The 18,575-nt window shown below is 41.6% G+C and overlaps 2 protein-coding genes and 2 long non-coding RNA genes across 4 annotated transcripts; 1 reads left to right on the plus strand and 3 right to left on the minus strand.

Moving 5' to 3' along the window:
* Positions 1 to 1,115: 1,115 nt before the first annotated feature.
* LOC6537014 lies at positions 1,116 to 1,737 on the minus strand. Its single transcript, XR_001453985.2, has 2 exons — positions 1,588 to 1,737; positions 1,116 to 1,491 (listed from the first exon to the last, which is right to left on the minus strand). It is a non-coding gene; the product is annotated as an uncharacterized LOC6537014 (long non-coding RNA).
* Positions 1,738 to 1,806: 69 nt separating this feature from the next.
* Positions 1,807 to 8,074, plus strand: LOC120321697. The gene is made up of 2 exons (XR_005561398.2): positions 1,807 to 5,868; positions 6,570 to 8,074. It is a non-coding gene; the product is annotated as an uncharacterized LOC120321697 (long non-coding RNA).
* Positions 8,075 to 8,643: 569 nt separating this feature from the next.
* Positions 8,644 to 12,526, minus strand: LOC6537015 (vesicle-fusing ATPase 2). Its single transcript, XM_002097546.3, has 4 exons — positions 12,357 to 12,526; positions 11,917 to 12,241; positions 10,383 to 11,348; positions 8,644 to 10,173 (listed from the first exon to the last, which is right to left on the minus strand). Exons 1-4 carry the CDS (start codon positions 12,464 to 12,466, stop codon positions 9,319 to 9,321), a joined length of 2,256 nt encoding a protein of 751 aa, XP_002097582.1. The 5' UTR covers positions 12,467 to 12,526; the 3' UTR covers positions 8,644 to 9,318.
* Positions 12,527 to 12,806: 280 nt separating this feature from the next.
* LOC6537016 (vesicle-fusing ATPase 2) lies at positions 12,807 to 14,288 on the minus strand. Its single transcript, XM_002097547.4, has one exon. It carries the CDS (start codon positions 14,151 to 14,153, stop codon positions 13,137 to 13,139), a length of 1,017 nt encoding a protein of 338 aa, XP_002097583.1. The 5' UTR covers positions 14,154 to 14,288; the 3' UTR covers positions 12,807 to 13,136.
* Positions 14,289 to 18,575: the final 4,287 nt, after the last annotated feature.

Consider the following 18,575-nt stretch of genomic DNA (forward strand, 5'->3'; position numbering starts at 1 on the left):
TTGATTGATATGAGTTCCCAAACCAACGACACGTGATAGAGGGCTACGTTCCTTGGACTACTCGATCGGAAAAACGATGAACCCTCGAAAAGAACCCCAAGTCGAGTATTGACACATTGCTGGCGCGGCTTCAAACAAGCTCTAAATCAAGTTCAAAGTCAAACTAATTATCGGCAATTTAGCTAATCAATAAAATCAGCTAGCGAGCATACGTAGAACGATTCCCCCGCCCAAGAAACATGAAACATGTTTGGTTTAAGCTGGTGTTTATATTTAGTTTCTGCTTTTTTGTTCGCCTTATTTTGGTTTCGGCAGCCAAAACAAAGCGCTTTGACCAGCCAAACTACTTACACCGACTGTCCACAGAGTCCCACACCACACAACACAACACAAGCCAACACAGAAATAAATAATTTAAGGCAAATACAGACAGCAAATAAGACAGCAAATCAACGCGAACAGCAATATTTTGGCAGGGAACTTGTTTAATTTGCATAAAGTCGCACAAATAAAAACGATGCAATTAAAAAGGCGCGCGCGTAGATCCAGTCAGCTGATGGGTTCGGATTGGCTGGAGTTGGTCAGAAATATGGCCAAAAGGGGGGAATCGGCGACTGGAGCCGGCAGTCGGGTAAATTTAAATACATTTTTTATATGCACTTTGTTGACTTTTTGTTGAAATGATTCGCCGTCGCTTAGTATTGCTCGGAATTCAGGAATCGGAATCTGAAACTAGTTCGTCGCAGAATTAGTGCAGTGAATATACACAAAAGTGAAAATAAAAATAAAAATAAAAATACAAAAACTGAACTGAATAATGTGCATGCCTGTGTGCGAACTAAATATGTATGTACAGCTTAAATAAGTTTTATTTAGCGTGTTCTATTGAAAGGACAATAAACTCTCGGCGAAACGTCAAGGTCGACCACATCGCATTAGAAGACCGAAGACAGAAGACTGCGATCGATTCTAATTCGGGTCGCTCGAGTCTAAGCATCTGTATCTCCGTTCTACAATCAGATACTTTGCTATGCAAATTGCACCAAATTCTACAACTGTTCATTCTCGATTGAAGATCACAACGATTGTTATCACCAAAATCAAAAACCAAACGGTTTTGAAGCTTACACTTCATTTTTATTTCGTCTCAAATACTTCATTGTGGTTCACGAACATTAGATGAATACCAGACGCAAGCTGGGTGGCCTCGAGGATGGAATAGACAGTAGTACTACCGTATTGTCCTGGTGTTCTGGGGAACCCCTCTTGGCGATGACCAGGTGCAACTATCTAGCAGCAGGGATATCCACAGTAGCAACCGCCACAGGGTCCACAGGCATAGCAAGGTCCGCAGACATTCGGTCCATAGCAGGGTCCACATCCTCCTCCGCATGGACCGCAGCAGGGTCCGCATGGACCACAGCAGGGTCCGCAGCAAGGTCCGCAGCAGGGTCCACAGGGTCCGCAACACATGATCAATCCGTACAAGTTCTGCCGAAAAAGAGGCACGTGTTTAAATGATGTAGAAATTATATTTTCGAAAGTTTCACACATATTCTTTTCTATAAGTCACTTATTTCTACTCACTTTGAACCGAACAAAAGAAATAATTTGAGACTAGACAACAAATTTTGATGTGTTCAGGCCGAAAGGACAAATAATAATGATACAAAATCGGCTACGCACAGGTATATCGGTTTGACAAGTCTGACAGCAGAAGCAATGGATACTTTATAGACTATTTGTCTGCAAAACTTTCTAAAGTTCGTAATTAAGTTCTATACAAATAATAGGGCATTACCCAATAACCATGATCGCCAACCGTGTCGCCAAATGCACAGAAGCATCCTTTATCATGTGCATCCTATATATTTTCATTCAGCTTGGTAAGACTGCAACGATCCCGCAACGAGGGCCCACTATTTTTCCAGTGCACTGTAACACATATATGAGGTAAATGAGATTTAAATTTTTGTTTTGTCGGATCATGTGTTCATTGCACCCGGCTGAAGTTCGAATCGCTGCCGGTTCTCAAGTCGAGTTCTGCGCTGCACTTTTGTTTACTCTTGATTTTGTCGTACTTTTTGATTAAGTGCATGGCGCATAGCCGATTGTGGATTGCCGATTGCCGAGAATCCGGGTATCGGGGCTGAACGGGTATACTACGAGTATATGCAAGTGTATATGAAGTTCATTATCTGACCGAAGAGCCGCGTTGTTTCTTTTTTTTTTTTTGCCTCTTTTTCCCAGCCGAATCGAGCCAAGAATGTCGCATTGAAAGAGGTCAATCACCAGCGATTGCGCCTTGGATGTCACTCGGTGTAATTGAGCGCAATTTATATCATTTGCTAACGATTTTACGATTTCGGTTAATTAACTCCCGAAATGCAGGAAGTCTAGTGAGCAGTTGACACAGCTCGCCAGCCTCCAAAATGGAACCCTAGTGTTATACCCGTGCACAATGATTATACAATGATTTGTATTTGTGCATGACTGGACTGAGTCAGCCGGAGCATTCGGGCAGAAAAGTATGGGTTGCAAATAAAAAGCGCATAATAGGCGTTTAAATGCAATTTTCTCCGCAAAATGGTCGGGCGAAATATCAAAAATTCGAATTATATGTTTTGCCGCATGTTGATTAGAATGAAAACTGTCTGTGTGTTTGTGTGTGTCGGTCAGCAGAGGCAGAAGCCGAAGTCGAAGCAAAAACCCCGTCGACAAACCGCACAGAAGTCCTCTCCCTTCTAGCAGAAATATTTGGGTAGAATCTCGCATCCGAGGAGACGGACAAGTCCAACTCACAGTCGTCAGTTTCGGCACCGTGAAAAATCGCTTGCTGTTCTTTCTTGGCCCCATAGACGTCTTATAAATCTAAGAAATATTATTACAATTTATATTAAGCTGTAAATTCTGTTTGTATTTGGTAACAGTCTGCGTCCTAAAAAATCAGATATTACAATAACATATATTTGTAGAATATTCTTTAGAGACCCCAAGGCAAACAAGCAATTCCGATCTATAAATGACTTTGATTTAATTTCTCTCTCTGTGGGTCTCTGGTTTTTTTTCCAGCGCGAGATGGATGGAACTCTGGTCAATAATTTTGTGAGGGTGCCGCCAAAAGGGCAGCAGACGCTGCTCTAACTTAGTTTTTTCTTTCATATTTGAGCTGGTCTTTGTTTGAAATAGATTATTGGCAATACATATGTATACAAATATTTTGTATTTCGTCTGGCGACGCGTCGCGAGTTCAAGGATTTTTATTGGGTTCAGTGAACCAAATGTCTTTCCTCCGGCCGGAAATATCGAATTCGCTTTAATTATGGCCCCTCGCTTCAACTTCAACTTCAACTTATTAATATAAGTTTGATGAAAAGTGAAACACAATGGGCATACACAGATGTCATCATCATCGGCTGGAAAGCGCTGAACACTGCCAGTCAGTCAAGCCAGGGAAATCAATATCCGCCTATCCCTAAGTGTGCGCCCTAATGACTTGGGGGCGTGGCCATCGAGGGGCCAAAGGTGAGGAGCTGCCGAAAGGGTAAACGCCGGATTCGACGGGTAACCCGAGAAGCCGACGAAAGTGAAGAAAGCACGTGCCGCCCCCTAAAAACTGGCAGCTGATCCCTTCAAAAGAAAAGTAAGGCGCAGTTCTGATCAGGGATATACACGTACATTCCATTTTACACACGGCTGAAAGTCAGATTTACCTTGTATGTTATAAATAGAATAACTCTTAATGTTATTCAAATGTCTTAATCATAATTTATCAATATTCTCTGTACTTTAATTCAAAGTGCTCCATGATCAATCGAACGGTTGAGAGGTAACCTGAGTGTCCAAAGGAAAGTGGTGCAATCGGTAGTTCTAGGCACGTGCCGCCCTCAAAAAAAGGATTCATCTGCCTTGAAAAAGGAAAGTGAATGCATCGCATCCCAATACCTATCCTATCCGATACGATCCCATCCGAGTTGAGATCGAGATCGTAGGATTGTGGAAGTCTGAAACTGCGATTGATCGTGCGACATGGGATGCGGATGAGGCAGTCAGAAATTCCTAAGAAAATGGAGCACACACACAAAAAACGCAGCACGCAAAAAAAGGGTGGAATACAATATAATAATAATAAGGAGCATAAGGAGCATAAGGAGCGAGGGAACCGAGATCTCGTATTATTTAATTTGGAACTGGGCCGCTCTTTTCGCCCTTGTTTTTCTGGCCAGCTATCAATGAATCGAAATGAATTGAAATGAAATAAAATGAAATGAAATGCGAATGTCTCGATCGCGTGCGGCAACATTTTCACAGATTTCAGATTTTGAGTTTCGAGCTTTTTGCCCTGGATTCTGATTCTGCGTTTTGATTTGTGCCTCCTTTTGATCGTGCCACGTTTTTTTCTCCTTTCGAAGTTTGTGTGTAATATCGGGGGTTGTGTCTTCTGTTTAGGCTATAAATGGGATATTAATACATACTTCTGTTTAACCCTTGAGTGCCTAGTGGGTATTCCATTCAACTCTTTATCACCTCACTTAATGGATATATTATATATGTATATATTAAGTCGACTCATTAATATTTTAAATAGTTAGTTACATACCGAGATTAGTCTCCCAATGCCGGGAAAATCGTATATAAAACACAGAAGGTCATACTAACTTTTAGTATTCAACGAAAGTAGACTTTAAACTAGAGTCAAAAAATACTACATATTATGAATTTGAGCATCGGAAATAAGAATTCCATCTTGGAATACACAAAACTGTTTTTTCTTTTTTAAGGTCCAAAATAAAGAAAAACATAGTAACATAATACATCTTGAACAAATTTCTATTAAAATATACTACTTATTCTCAGGAGCAGCTTGGTGGGTTAATCCCCCATTTTGTTGGCAAATATTTCGACCAATGCGATTTTTTCCCCGGTTAGTTGATGACTAATACGCATGCAAGTTCCGCGAAAATACCGCCCCGCACCCCGCTGCATTCCACAAATAGTTGCCTGCCAAATTGCAACTCAATTATAAATTGCAAAGGAGAAAATGAAAAAAAAAACGAAGAGCGAAACCGAAACCGAAACCAAAGCCAAGAAAAAACCCAAAACAGTCGCAGTGTAAAATTGTAGCTTAGGCAGCGGCAAAAACTACTAATTTAACTGCGAGTTTCGCATGCTAACTCACACACACAAGCGTAGAAGGAAAAAGAGCTCGAAAACATCAATGGAAATGCCATGAAAAGGCAGGTTGAGCTCTGGAAAATCCATGAAATGTGCGAGTACGAGGAAAATCTTCCGCGTTTGTGTAATGCAGGAAGATTTTCCATGATGTTTGTTTTGTATTCGCTTTTCATTTTCCCCGAACTGCTGAAGACATTTGTATGCACGCTTGTAAGTTTAGCACTCACTCGAAAAAAATATGGTATACCATTCAGGCCACTATAAAATACCAATATTAGGTAAGTAAATGTATAATTTTAATGCCTTCAAAATGTTGAGTATATATTTGAAAGAAATTGAGTGTTAAAAAAATATATATCTCAAACTAAAAAATCTGGCCTTGTGGACACTAAAACAATGATTGTTCATAAAGCTTAAATCCAACGTATTATTAAAATTATTCTGCATACCTAATTTACTTTGGATTTATTCTTTTCAGTGCATAGACAATTTTCTGGGCATTTGCATGTGGCGCCAAAATATCTCTCGATGCACATTCAAGCAAACTGATTGTTCGAATCTGCTGGAAAAGCGCTTCATTTTCTCCGGATAGCGAGCGATATCGAAGATCCGAGATCGAAGATCGCAGTTCGCAGATCGAAGATCCGAGAGCGAAAGCACAGAGCTGGTCGAGAGCTGGTCGAAAGAAAGCAGGTGAGAGCGGCGACCGCTCATAAAGAGCTCAAAACATGACACCCCAGATGGGACAGCTCCTGGGGCGAAGGGTGGGGCGGGGCGGGGAGTGGTAGGCGGGCAGGGGGTGGTGGCAGGCGGGAGGCGGGCGAAAGGGGGAGGGGACACCGTGCGAAAGTGAAATCGAACCTTCGCTGCCGGCGTTTGCGCTTTTGAGCAGCAGCAAAAACAACTAAGCCGGGCCGGTTTCAAAGTTTACGAGGGGCGCGACTGCGGCGCACAGTGTTTCAAATTCCAAAAAAATTTGGTACAAATCACTGACGTACTTACAATTATGATTCGCTACAAACAACATTTTTGTACTACCTAAAAAATTTTAAAACTTGGCATACCAATGTGATTATTTCCAGTCTAAGCTTGTTTGAACAGCACTTACCATTTTGCGATAAGCAAAATTTATTTAAAGTTGACATGCTATTTTAGTCACTTATAGAATATCAAAAAAGATAAATTATTATATTTATTTCAAAGAATTTGTATAGTTATTTATCACTTCTGAGAAAGGTAAACTGCATAAAGACTTAAGTAGCAAAATAATAATTTATGGTACACTGTGCCCCGGAGAATCGACTTTTCACAAGTGCAGAGAGTGCGCCGCTGCTGAGTTTAATTAATAAAAACAAAAATACGAATTTGTAAGAGTTTCGCATTTATTTTTACAGGCGGTGAACGAAAATCCGTTTCGGTTTTAATTTTGGCTCCTGCTGCGGGCTGCTGATTTTTGGCCCGGTCGTTGATCTTTGTCCGACTGGACTTTCGTCACCAAGCGTTTTGCATACGTGAGCGACCACCGCCAATGACGCGCTGGCCGAGCCCCAAATCCGCAAATTATAATTACCCATCGATTGCCGGGTGGGTGGGTGAGTTTTCCGCCGATTCTGACGAACTTGGGGCTAATTGCGGACAGGATCCTTACTCGGTCACAGCCCACAGAAATAAAGATTCCGATCTCGTCCGCTGGGGAGTGGGGACAACACTAAAGTGTTTGGTAATATATTTAAATCGTATATCTATAATAAAAGAAAAGAACGGATTACACGTTTTAGAATATTTATAAACTGTGAAAGCTTAAAACAAATTTGGAAAAACATCTACGGATTTTTATATATCATAAACAATGGGTCGAAGACTAAAATTTAAGTCTTTAGCAGTTGCATACGCTAGTTACAATATAACTTTACTCTAATTTTAATGATTGCTAGACTTGTTCTCATATTTTGCTCTCAATAGCCCCTAAAATCTTTATGTAATCTGGCATGTAAAAATCGTTGCGAACATGATGTCCAGAATTTTCCTCACCAATAATTAGCAAGGAAAATCATGATCGCGCTGGGCAATTCCAGGGGCGATTGGCAATGCAAATCAATTTTGAGATCTTTGCAAATATGCAGCTTTAATTAGTTAATAAGCGGCGCTGGCTCGCAGCTGACACCGTCGCGACATGGCCATGGCTTTGGTTGCTTTGCTACCATGGCAGTGGCTATGGCTATGGCTACCCAGGATTCCTCAGACGACTGCGGCTGATAAAGCTGGACTGGACTGGACTGGGCCACAAATGGGCGTCGAGCGCAATTAGCGCCATATATCAATTACCGAGCGCTGCTGCACTCCACCCCAATCCACATTACGTATACGCAGACGACGCGCCGCTAAGGTGTTTTCATTATAAATCATTTATTCAAATTGCATATTACGCCGACCGACTGGTTGTGGTCAGCACCTCGGCCAAGCTGACCACTGCTCCGATTGGGTTCCGGCGTCAGGTCTCGTCGCGAACAGCTGATCGGTGGATTGGATCGAATGGGATCGGGTGAGTATATGGTATGATAAACACTTGACGCCTCCGGAGCGGGCAGCTGTCGGGCGCCGATCACTGCTCACCGATTACCAAGCATAAGCAATATTCAAATGGATGGGAGTTTTCGCAGCATTCCAGCTCATACAAGAAAGCTAATTAAACATTTAAATATTATTGTCAAAACAAACAGATAAGTCAGCTGTTTAAATCTATCCTGAAACGATAATACATATGTATATTTATTATATTTTTGACTCAGACAGCCGTTGTTATTAAAAAGACTACAATCTTTGGGAAAACTCGATTTACTATAACTATTGGGTAAATTACATTAATTAGTTTGTTGTTATCTTATTTGGTACACAGCAAGTTTATTCAAAAAAGACATTTCCATATCATCCACACACATTTTGCGTTTTTCGAAAAAACTTCGATCGAGATCCACAACTTGTAGCTAAGACATGCACCTTCCTTAGCTAATTTTGAAACCTAAAGTGATCTCACTTATGGATGTAAAATAAAAGTAAATCGAATATAACAACCATTTAAAACGTTTTCTGTAATCTAATTTTTAAATTTATAGTTCTCATGCATGAGAATCGGTATAATCGCTATAACGCTCCAGCCTCTTATGAACCTGGTTAAAATGTCCATTTGCTTTAATTCCATTTTGATTTAAAACATCAAACGGTTTAGGCAGCCTCATCGGATTTGTATCTTTTTCTGTTAGCACGGTAAATGCAAAACTCGTAAAAGACTTATAAAATACATCCTGTTGGTATCAAATTTTCAATGTAAATCTGTGCGTACAAATTCCTGGTGGACGTTCTGAGAATATCCTCAGTCGCTAATGCGAGTTCTTAGAGTTCGTTGGTTCAGAGTTATCAAAATTCAAAGCTTACCAATTATCTGACTATATCTCATAAGTTGGTCTTCAGTTACGGGTAAGTTGTGCGCTTTATTATGTTTTTAGTGAGACTTAAACGAAGTACGATGGTTAAGTAAAGCGTTAAAGTTGAATACGCCATTGTCAAACTCAGAATTGAAGACGGCTTTCCGATTGTATCGCGATTCAGTGATTCGCGTTTGATAGCTGAAAAACTCACTCATAATATTACACGAGGGTGGGTCGATTTGTTCTCTTGCAGAATCAGAATTGATAAAATTATACACTTCCTAAAAAAACAATAAAATTAGTTGATTTCATATTTATTTAAGTGAATTCTCGATTCAGTTTAATAGGCTTGATTCCAACTAATTTCAAAGTTCCTCGGAAGTATAGCATTTTATGCAACCTCACTATGCAAGTCAGACGCTAATAATTTTCGAATACGGGAAACAATTTTTAAAAAGTTAATTTGACTTTATCTCACGTAAATCTCTTTTCTTTTCGAAAGACGAATTTGTGAAATGTGTACTCCTTCCCGAAACAATGTAAGTACGGGGGTTCTTTAACAACCGAACAAAATACAATTTTAAAGTTAAGCCTCCACCTTTCCAGATTGCATCTATCAAATCGACCCACCCTGGGTGTTTGGTAATGGAATGTAAGTTAATTAGAAGGCGTCGTTGAGCTCCACAATGGAAAGCCGCAGCTCGGCGATGGGCGGTAGCTAGTGCGATCTGGCCACCAAGTCCAGACCGCCCTCCTCCTCCATTTTGCTGAGGAACTTGATAACCCGCTGATGGGGCTCCGATTGCCGGATCATATCGATGAGGGCCAGCAGCTTCTTGATGCCTATACACACTCGCTTGCCCGCCATTTTCCTGGCAATGCTCTGCAGCTCCTCGGGACTGAAAAAATCCGTGTCATCCAGCACGGCGAGGACGTGCTCGGGGGTTGATAGATTGGACACATGCAGGACGGACGTGAAAGCCGGCAGCATTTCCATCTCCTCGAGAACATCTCGCCGGCTGGAAGTGCACAGGATCAGCAGTTTCCTACCCTTTGGCGGCTGCTTTTTCAGTAGAACCAGTAGAGCCTGCAGCGTGAGATTTGAGTACCGGGGTCCGATCGGACCGTAGTCCAGCAATCGCTCCACATTGTCCACCACAATGCAGCTCAAAGTGGAGCGGTAGGCGTCGTCGAAGATCTTGCGGATGTGCAGGCACTTGGCGGACTCTGTGTATGCAACCATATCCTCCGGGGAGCAGACCTTAACGAACGGGAAATCGCTCAACTTTGCCAGATTAGCGGCCAGCGCTGATTTACCAGAGTTGGGAGCTCCTTCGATGAGAACAGACACTAGTCCAGAGCTCTCAGTGGCCTTCGCCTGCTGCACGGACAGCATTCCGTCCTCGAGGAGTTCGGTGACCGGTGGTCCCCAGTTTATAATACCGCGTGCCAGCAGATTCTCCAACATCTCCTGGGCTGCTCCGAAGGCGGGCTTGATGTCGTTGTCCAAGGCGTGCAGAAAATCGGCCCGAGTAACACGCAGTTTTTCCATAGCCTCAGGATCCACGTGAACCTTGAATCGTAAGAACACAATTAATAATCGAAAACACTTTAGAAAAAAGCTATAAAAATATAAATTGTCGAAAAAGCGAAATATCGAAATGTGGATAATGCGGTATCCACTCGATCGTTAACCGATTCTTTGGTTTACCGAAACCAAATTAAGCAAACGCGTAAAACGAAACCAAGAGTTAACTGAAATAAGAAGAAAACTTAGAAAACCTTGGAATCCGCCTTGATCAGCCGGTTCATGGCAGTGGATTGGGCAGCTCTAACCAGTCCCTCCAGCTCTGCGCCACTGAAGTTCTTTGTTCTGGCCGCAATTTCATTGTTGTCCACATCGCCAGCTATCTTGTTGAAGTCGCGCATCCGCTTGGTGTGGATGTTGAGAATCTGGACGCGTCCCTGCTCGTTCGGCAAGCTTATCTCCATTTGAACTTCCAAGCGGCCAGGTCGCAGCAGGGCCTCATCGATCATATCCCGCCTGTTGGTCATTCCTATCACCAGGATGTTGTTCAACTGCTCTACACCGTCGATCTTGGCCAGCAGTTGATTGACGACCGTATCGTGGACTCCACTATTACCGGCCACCGATCCGCGAGCCTTGCAAATGGCATCGATTTCGTCGAAGATGATGATGTGCAGCCCACTGTTCGGTCCCAAACGCTTTTCCTCTTCCTCGGCCTCGGCGAACAGTCGCCGGATATTGGCCTCTGACTCACCCACGTACTTGTCCAGGATCTGGGGACCGTTCACGATCTTGGGTTCGCGTGCATTAAGCATGGTTCCTATTTGCCGGGCCATCAGGGTTTTGCCCGTGCCTGGTGGTCCGTACAACAGGATACCCTTCACGTGCTTGATGCCAAGTTGCTCGACTAATTCCGGCGGAAAAACGCGAGAGGCGAAGGCGCGTCGGAAGATCGCGTTGAACTCCTTATCTAGGCCACCAATGCCCATCTTGCCAAAGTCCCAGTCCGGATTGATGATGGACTGGCGCACGATCTTACCCTTGGAGCGGCCCTGCAGGTTCAGCACGGAGTTCTCGGCCTTCTCGAACTGCACCACCGTGTTGCCGAGGATGCGACCGAATCGCACGTTCCGGGTCTTCGGTGCACTGTCTCCCACTGTTCGGGGATCCACAGCCTCCAGGGTTTTCACTGCCAGGCCCAGGAACTTCTTGTCTCTGAACTGAAAGGCGGTAGACACTCGTATAAGTAAATCAACGATTTTGTTATAGTTTAATTTCGTTTGAAGGGAAACCAAGCAGACTATTTTGGGTTCATGAGAAAACCCTCAAAAGTTTCGGGAACATTGTATGCGGAATTATTGAAGAAGATTTGGCAGAGAGCCAAATAGAAGATCACCAGAGCTACGTGTATTAGCATTGCTAATTGTCGAGGGGAAAACTGCCGTGCTAATAGGGTCAATGTCTAAAAATATACCATGAGATTTAGCATCCCATGCCAATCAAGACGTCAGTAGGTATAATGTACATATAAAACCAATAACGCATACTCCCACTACTGATATTCGTCACAAGTGAAATTATCAAACTTAAGTAAGCACATGGTGAAATTACAAATGGGCGCGTCGAGATTAATCGAGAGCCCACGATGAATGGACTGGTACTTCTAGCTAGCTCTGGCATTTATCACTAATCCTCTCCAGATTTTTGCACTATGAGAAGGTTAAAAATACATTCTATCCTGCACATCCCAGTACATCTAATTGAGCAGATGGATATCCACATTGGTACCTGAAAGACGAGCGTTTGCCCGACGGTCAGGGGCATTCCGGCGAACTGCATGAGGAACTCCTTGGCCATCTCGTCGGAGTCGTAGGGCTCCTGCGTGGTGGTCTTCTTCTGCAGGAAGTCCGTCTCGAAGGAGACCTGTGTTATGATATCGGCGCTGGCGTCGAATCGGTAGGGTCGCACGTCTATTTCCTGGTTGATGGAGAGCGTGGCCCACTTGCGCTGGACGAGCGAGAATCCGACGTGGCCGAGTGGCAGCTCCGGACCGCTGATCTTCTCCAGCGCGAATATGAAGTGCAGCCCTGGTCCCGTCGAGATGTCCACATATCTGCGAGGTAACAAGCGGTGTGTCATTGCCATAAGCCAATGTATCCAAAGTGACGCCCACGTAGTGAAAAGTGGAGGTGGAAAAATAACAGAAACCAACAAAAAACAACACTCACTTGACCTCCTCCGTGAAATCCGACACATTCACAATCGCCTTGTTGGTCAGGGATAGCTCGTCCGTGGGGCATTTGATCGCTCTCATCCGGTGGGCCATTTCAATTGACATTTTTCTGCGCCTTTCAGCTCAATTTAATAATATAATTTGGAATTGTCTCAGTAATCAGCTGCTTTCGCCCATCCCTGGTCTGCGTTCCGTGTGTATGCACTGTACGCGCGAGCAAAAGCTGCCTGCTGCGGCACTGCAAAGCACGAATTTGAATTCAATGGCGCGTATTTCCATTTTCAATTTTCAATCACTAGCAAGTGATCAAGTTAATGCCAAATGACTTGAAATGTGTTTCAATTTCTAGGCTCTTTTCAAGAATACATAACTGAAGAAGAGAATCCATCAAATCTATTGTATCAGTAGCCATATCCGTTAGGTAAATAATAAATTATAAAATGGATGGCATTTAAAATCTCTTTATTCTTGCTTTTGTATAGTAAGCACATTGTGTAAATTCTACTTATGTGACATCACATCAGCGGGCTGTTCATTTAAGTCTTAAAAACTTTGCATAGGATGCATATTGAAGTACAAAATAATATATGGTAATAAGTTTGTAAGATCATTTGAAATCGAGTTGCATTTCGTGGTTCCATGGTTCCATGGTTCCTTTAAATATAATGCAATACTGAATTATTAAATATGGAAGAGTTTGGTATGAACTGCAGATACAATATTGCATTTTGTAACCCAGCGTCTTAAGTCTACTGAGGTTCAAATGGCTGCAGAACTAGAATTTGTTCTCTACCCATCCCATTGCTTCGCCCAATTTCCGGAGGAATTTGCCAGGTCGACGGTCGGGCTCTATGGGATTCACCCATTCTATTAGGCCAAGCAACCGCTTGATGCCAATGGAGACGTTGCGGCCCTCCATGGCGCTCTCAATTTGGAGCAGCTCCTCGTGCTCGAATCGTTTTGAAGCTCCCACAATGGCCAAAAGTTCTTTTGGAGTCGAAACATTTGGCACATTGCGCACTGATGTGAAAACGGAGAGCAAGCCCAGCTCCTGCAGGACATCGCGACGATTGGTCGTGCAGATGATGAGCAGCTCGTGACCCTTAGGCGGAAGTTTCTTCAGAAGAACCATCAGCATCTGCAGTAACTCATTGGAGTATCGCTTTCCCAGGGCGCCGTAACCGAGAATACGCTCCAAATCGTCAATGATGACACAGCTGCGCCTGGAGACATAGGCGTCCTCTAGGGCATCCTGAATCCTCTGGCATTTTTTGGAGTCGCTAAGTCCCAAAGGCCAACTCACCGATGATATGTATTTCACAAAGCGGTAGTCAGTGTTCAAAGCCATTTGAGCGGCAACCGTGGTTATGCCCGACTTGGGGTTACCTTCGACCAGATGGCATGACAGCCCAGGGTGCCCGGTAATCAGGAGGTTATCCTGATTAGGAACGGCGTCGTTAGATCTGCGATCAAAATATTCATATGGCATCAGCTGCTGGAGAACCTCCTCCTGTCGACCAAACCGGGGCTGAACGATCTTTACCGCAGCCAGAAGATCGACCTGGCTGACTTGCAGGCCCTCCGGGCATCCGGTGACGTGAGTCCGGACAATGGCTTCATGGAGGGCTTCACGTACCAGTTGGCACAGCTCGTCCTCCGTGAAATTTTCGGTTTTCATGACTATTTCACTAAGGCACACATCGCCGGCTACATTGATGTCACCCAGCCTTTTGATGCGGGAATCCAAGAATCCCAGGCGCTCCTCATCATTGGGCAGAGTGATGTTGACCATCTTGGCGTCCGGGTTGGCTTCTTTAGTTAAGAAATGCTCCTTTTTCTGCAAAAACCTATTGGCGAAAACTTAATAAAATGTGCGAAGTATTTTTTCACGATCAGCTGTTGTGACAGAAAGTGGTTTTATATGTTAACTTAACAGCGTGTAATCGAATGCGATATCTGCGATCGGTTTTAAACTGTAAAGACGAAGATTCGCTAAATGTGGTTTTCAAACCAATATAACCGTTTGAATTGTAACTTTTGTAAACTGTATATAATTGTAAATACTAAATAACTAAATATCGATAGAATTAATTGAATAGATTTAAGAATGAACGATAGTATCATCGATATATCGAATGTAGATAAGTGATCGAGGAGCAAGAAGAAAGGACTTTGGATCGAGAAGTTGAAGGAGAAACATCGTTAATAAAGAATATATAAAATTGTTACAAAAATCAGGTGTGGGGTATATCCCAAAACAGTTATAGTAAAGCAAGACTACGATGGAATATAGTGTTATTCTAAAAAAATCAAAAACTGAGTTAATTGACATTTTAAAAGCAAACGAAGTTTATTTTGGCGAAGACGCGACTTTAGTTCAACTGCGCAACGCCGTTAAGAGTGTAATGGCCGAGAATAAAAATAAAACCATAGCGTCAAACCTAGTGAAAACCATAGAGGCAGATGAAGAACCAACTAATGTGACGATTCCTAAAAGTGAAATTAAGACGATTGGCGGTGGCAACGAGAATGTGCACGAGGATTCTGATGAAATTAAAATTTACGAGAAGTCAATAACTGTAACCGGTGACAGTGGCAGCATGCACAGGGAAGAAAGAGACAACCATAGTGTAGCGCCAAGCGGCAGCGTGGATGATGAAATACCTGGAAAAGATGATGAAATAACTACGAGAAATGAGGCAATAAGAAAGAATGAAATGCTAAACGAGAAAAAGCATGATTTATCAAGAGAGGCTGAATATGCACAGTTAGAGATGCAGCATTTAAACAACTTGGAAAACTTGTACCTAGCTCGTAGGCGTGTTGCTGAACTGGAAGCAGATTTTAAGTTAATGGAAGGAGGAGCAAGAACCGTGAGAAATGACGTCATTGGGATGAAAGACATAGAAGCCTTGATTAATTGTTTTTCGGGAGATGATGGCTACCCGATACGGCGTTGGATAAATGACTTTGAGCATATAATGAACACGTATGACGTACCAGATCAACGCCGTTGGATATTTGCTAGGCGTATGTTAAGCGGATCAGCAAAAGCTCAAATGATCAATGTGAACCCTTTAACATGGAATACCCTATGCAAGGAGCTGCTGGCGATTTTTGAACAAAAAGTGACAGCGTGGGACGTGATTAAACAGCTTGAAGCGAGAAAAAAATTTCCTGATGAAAGTACATTGCACTATTACATCGCTATGTGTGGCATTTCGAAGCAAGCAACGCTAGCGGATTCTGATGTAATTCGTGCAATTGTGAGTGGGCTCCAAGACAAAACAGGAGCTGCCACTTCTTTAGCCTTTTGTGAATCGTTGGATGAATTGCGCAAGAAGATAACTATATATGATAAAGTAAAGATATCTGATCAACGGGTGGCTGCTGCAAACGTGGATAGTTCGAGTAATGTAAAAATGATTAAATCAACAAACCTTCAGCAACGACCTACAGCTGTGCGTTGTTACAATTGCCGAAAATTGGGGCATATAATGAGCGAGTGCAGACGCCCAAAGAGACCTGAAGGTGCCTGCTTCAACTGCTACAGCCAGGACCACAAATACCAGGACTGCCCGAGGAAGAGGGGCGTCACTACCGTAGCAGCCATGCAAGATGGGGAACTGTCGGACACTGATGACCTGGCAGCGGTTCAATCGGTTAAGTTATGATTTCTTTATGGTGAAGAGAGGTGTATTACTGTTTTAAGTTTATTTGACACAGGAAGTCCAGTAAGCTTTATTCAAAAATCTTTAGTTCCAAATAATGTTAAATTAAAATCTCAAAGAAGTAAATACCATGGAATAGGTGGACAACAAATATTAATTTTTGCAAAAATTGAATGCAGTGTATATTTTCATAAAAAAGCTTATAAAGTTAGTTTATTAGTTGTAGAAGACACATTATTACCATTACCTACCTTACTAGGGCGAGATTCACTTAAAATAATGGAAGTCCAATTAGTACATAAGAAACAGATAAATGCGGAATATAATTTTTCAAATAAAAATATTAATAACGACAGTAATAACAAGTTTTCTGCATCTCTTTTCACCAGTAAATATATAACCCATTACAATAAGAAAACTAATATAAATAATTCTAGTTGTTTAAGTAAAAATAAGTTGAATAACCAAAAACTAAATAATCAAAAGGATATAAATAGTTACCAACAAAGTAATCAATTAGAAATAGAACAATTTTTTAGTAACTATGCAGGATATATTGAAGAAGAGTTAAAGGAACTAATTAGTGTAGGAAACGGATTCGGAAAAGATTATGAAGAAAAATGTAGTGAAATAGTAAAAACTCATTATTTAAGTAAAAATTTAGATTATAAAAAAGCTCCTATATATCAGATGACTATTAGAGTTACAGATACTACACCCTTTCATTGTTCACCTAGGCGTTTGTCATACTATGAAAAAGAGAAAGTAGGTGAAATAATTGATGATCTTCTTAAGAAAAATGTTATTAGAAAAAGTAAATCTCCTTATGCATCTCCCATAGTTTTGATTAAAAAGAAATCTGGTGAACTTAGAATGTGCGTAGATTATAGAGGACTTAATAAGCGAATAGTTAAAGATAATTTCCCATTACCGTTAATTGAAGATTGCTTAGAGTACTTAGAAGGCAAGATATGTTTTTCAATAATGGATTTTAAGAGTGGCTTCCACCAAATAGGCGTAGATTCACAGAGTGTACCGTTTACCTCATTTGTAACACCCCATGGGCAATATGAATATTTAAGAATGCCATTTGGCTTAAAAAATGGATCAGCTATTTTTCAAAGATTTATTACAGAAGTATTAGTGGACTTTATTCAAAACAAGCAAATAGTAGTGTATATGGATGATATAGTGATAGCTACCAAAACTGTAAAGGAACATTTAGAAATCCTAAAGAAATTATTAGATCGTATTAGTGAGAACAACCTAGAGATTAACCTAAAAAAATGTGAATTTTTAAAACCTGAATGTGAGTTCCTTGGCTATAAAATCAACCGTAGTGGAATTACACCTAGTGAAGCACACCTAGATGCTTTAAAAAATTTCCCTATACCGCAAAATTTAAACACCCTTCATTCGTGCTTAGGATTCTTCTCATATTTTAGGCGTTTTGTATTATCCTTTGCAAAAATTGCAAAACCTTTAACGGATTTATTAAAACAAGGAGGCCCATTTCCACTTAATGAAGAACAACTAGGAGCTTTTAAATCGTTGAAAACCGTATTATCGAATCCTCCAGTATTGGCTATCTTTAACCCTAATCGTGAGACTGAACTTCATACAGATGCTAGCTCGCATGGCTTTGGAGCCGTCCTTATGCAGAGACAAGATGATGGCAAGATGCATCCAGTATCGTTTTATTCAGGTAAAACTAATGCAGCTGAGTCTAGGTATCATAGTTTTGAATTGGAAACCCTAGCGATTATTAATGCATTACGTCGATTTAGAGTTTATTTAGAGCATAGGCATTTTAAAATAGTGACAGATTGTAATTCTTTAGTGCAGACACTGAGTAGGAAAGCCATAAACCCTAAGATAGCGAGATGGTCATTGGAATTGGAGAATTATGATTATTCTATAGTTCATAGACCTGGTGTTAATATGCCTCATGTTGATGCGTTGAGTAGACAAGTTCAAGTATTAGATGCACTTAGAGAAAATAGTGATAACGCCATAGAGTCCCTAGCGAAACCCCTGATGAGTAGTGAACATAGTGATAATACCGTAGAGTCCATAGCTAAATCCATAGGGAATAATAGGAACTTAGAGAGTAGAGTAGGAAATAGGAGATACATGCCGCATTGTGAAAGTAGAGATGAGACTCAGTCAAATATATCAGAAGACCATAATTTTAGCATAGAGGATAGTAAAGACAGCTGGGGTGGTGTCCCAAATGAATTGGAGTTTAGAGAAAAATCCATAGTAGAGTCGATTAAAGTAGTGGGGGTAGTAGGAGCAACACCTAGGGATATTGACCTTATATTGCAAACTGAACAAATGCGTGACCCTGAAATAATTAAGATAAGAACAGCCGTGGAGGAAGGTAGTTGCACTTCATTTGAATTAGTAGATGGCGTTATTTATAAAAAGAATAGTGACGAATCCTTATGTCTGTATGCTCCGAGTTGCATGGAAGAACAAATAATTAGGTTATCACATGAAAAATTAGGCCACCTAGCTGCTGAAAAATGTGTAAAGGATTT

Source organism: Drosophila yakuba, chromosome 3R, assembly GCF_016746365.2.
Source record: "Drosophila yakuba strain Tai18E2 chromosome 3R, Prin_Dyak_Tai18E2_2.1, whole genome shotgun sequence".
NCBI classification, from domain to species: Eukaryota; Metazoa; Arthropoda; class Insecta; order Diptera; family Drosophilidae; genus Drosophila; species Drosophila yakuba.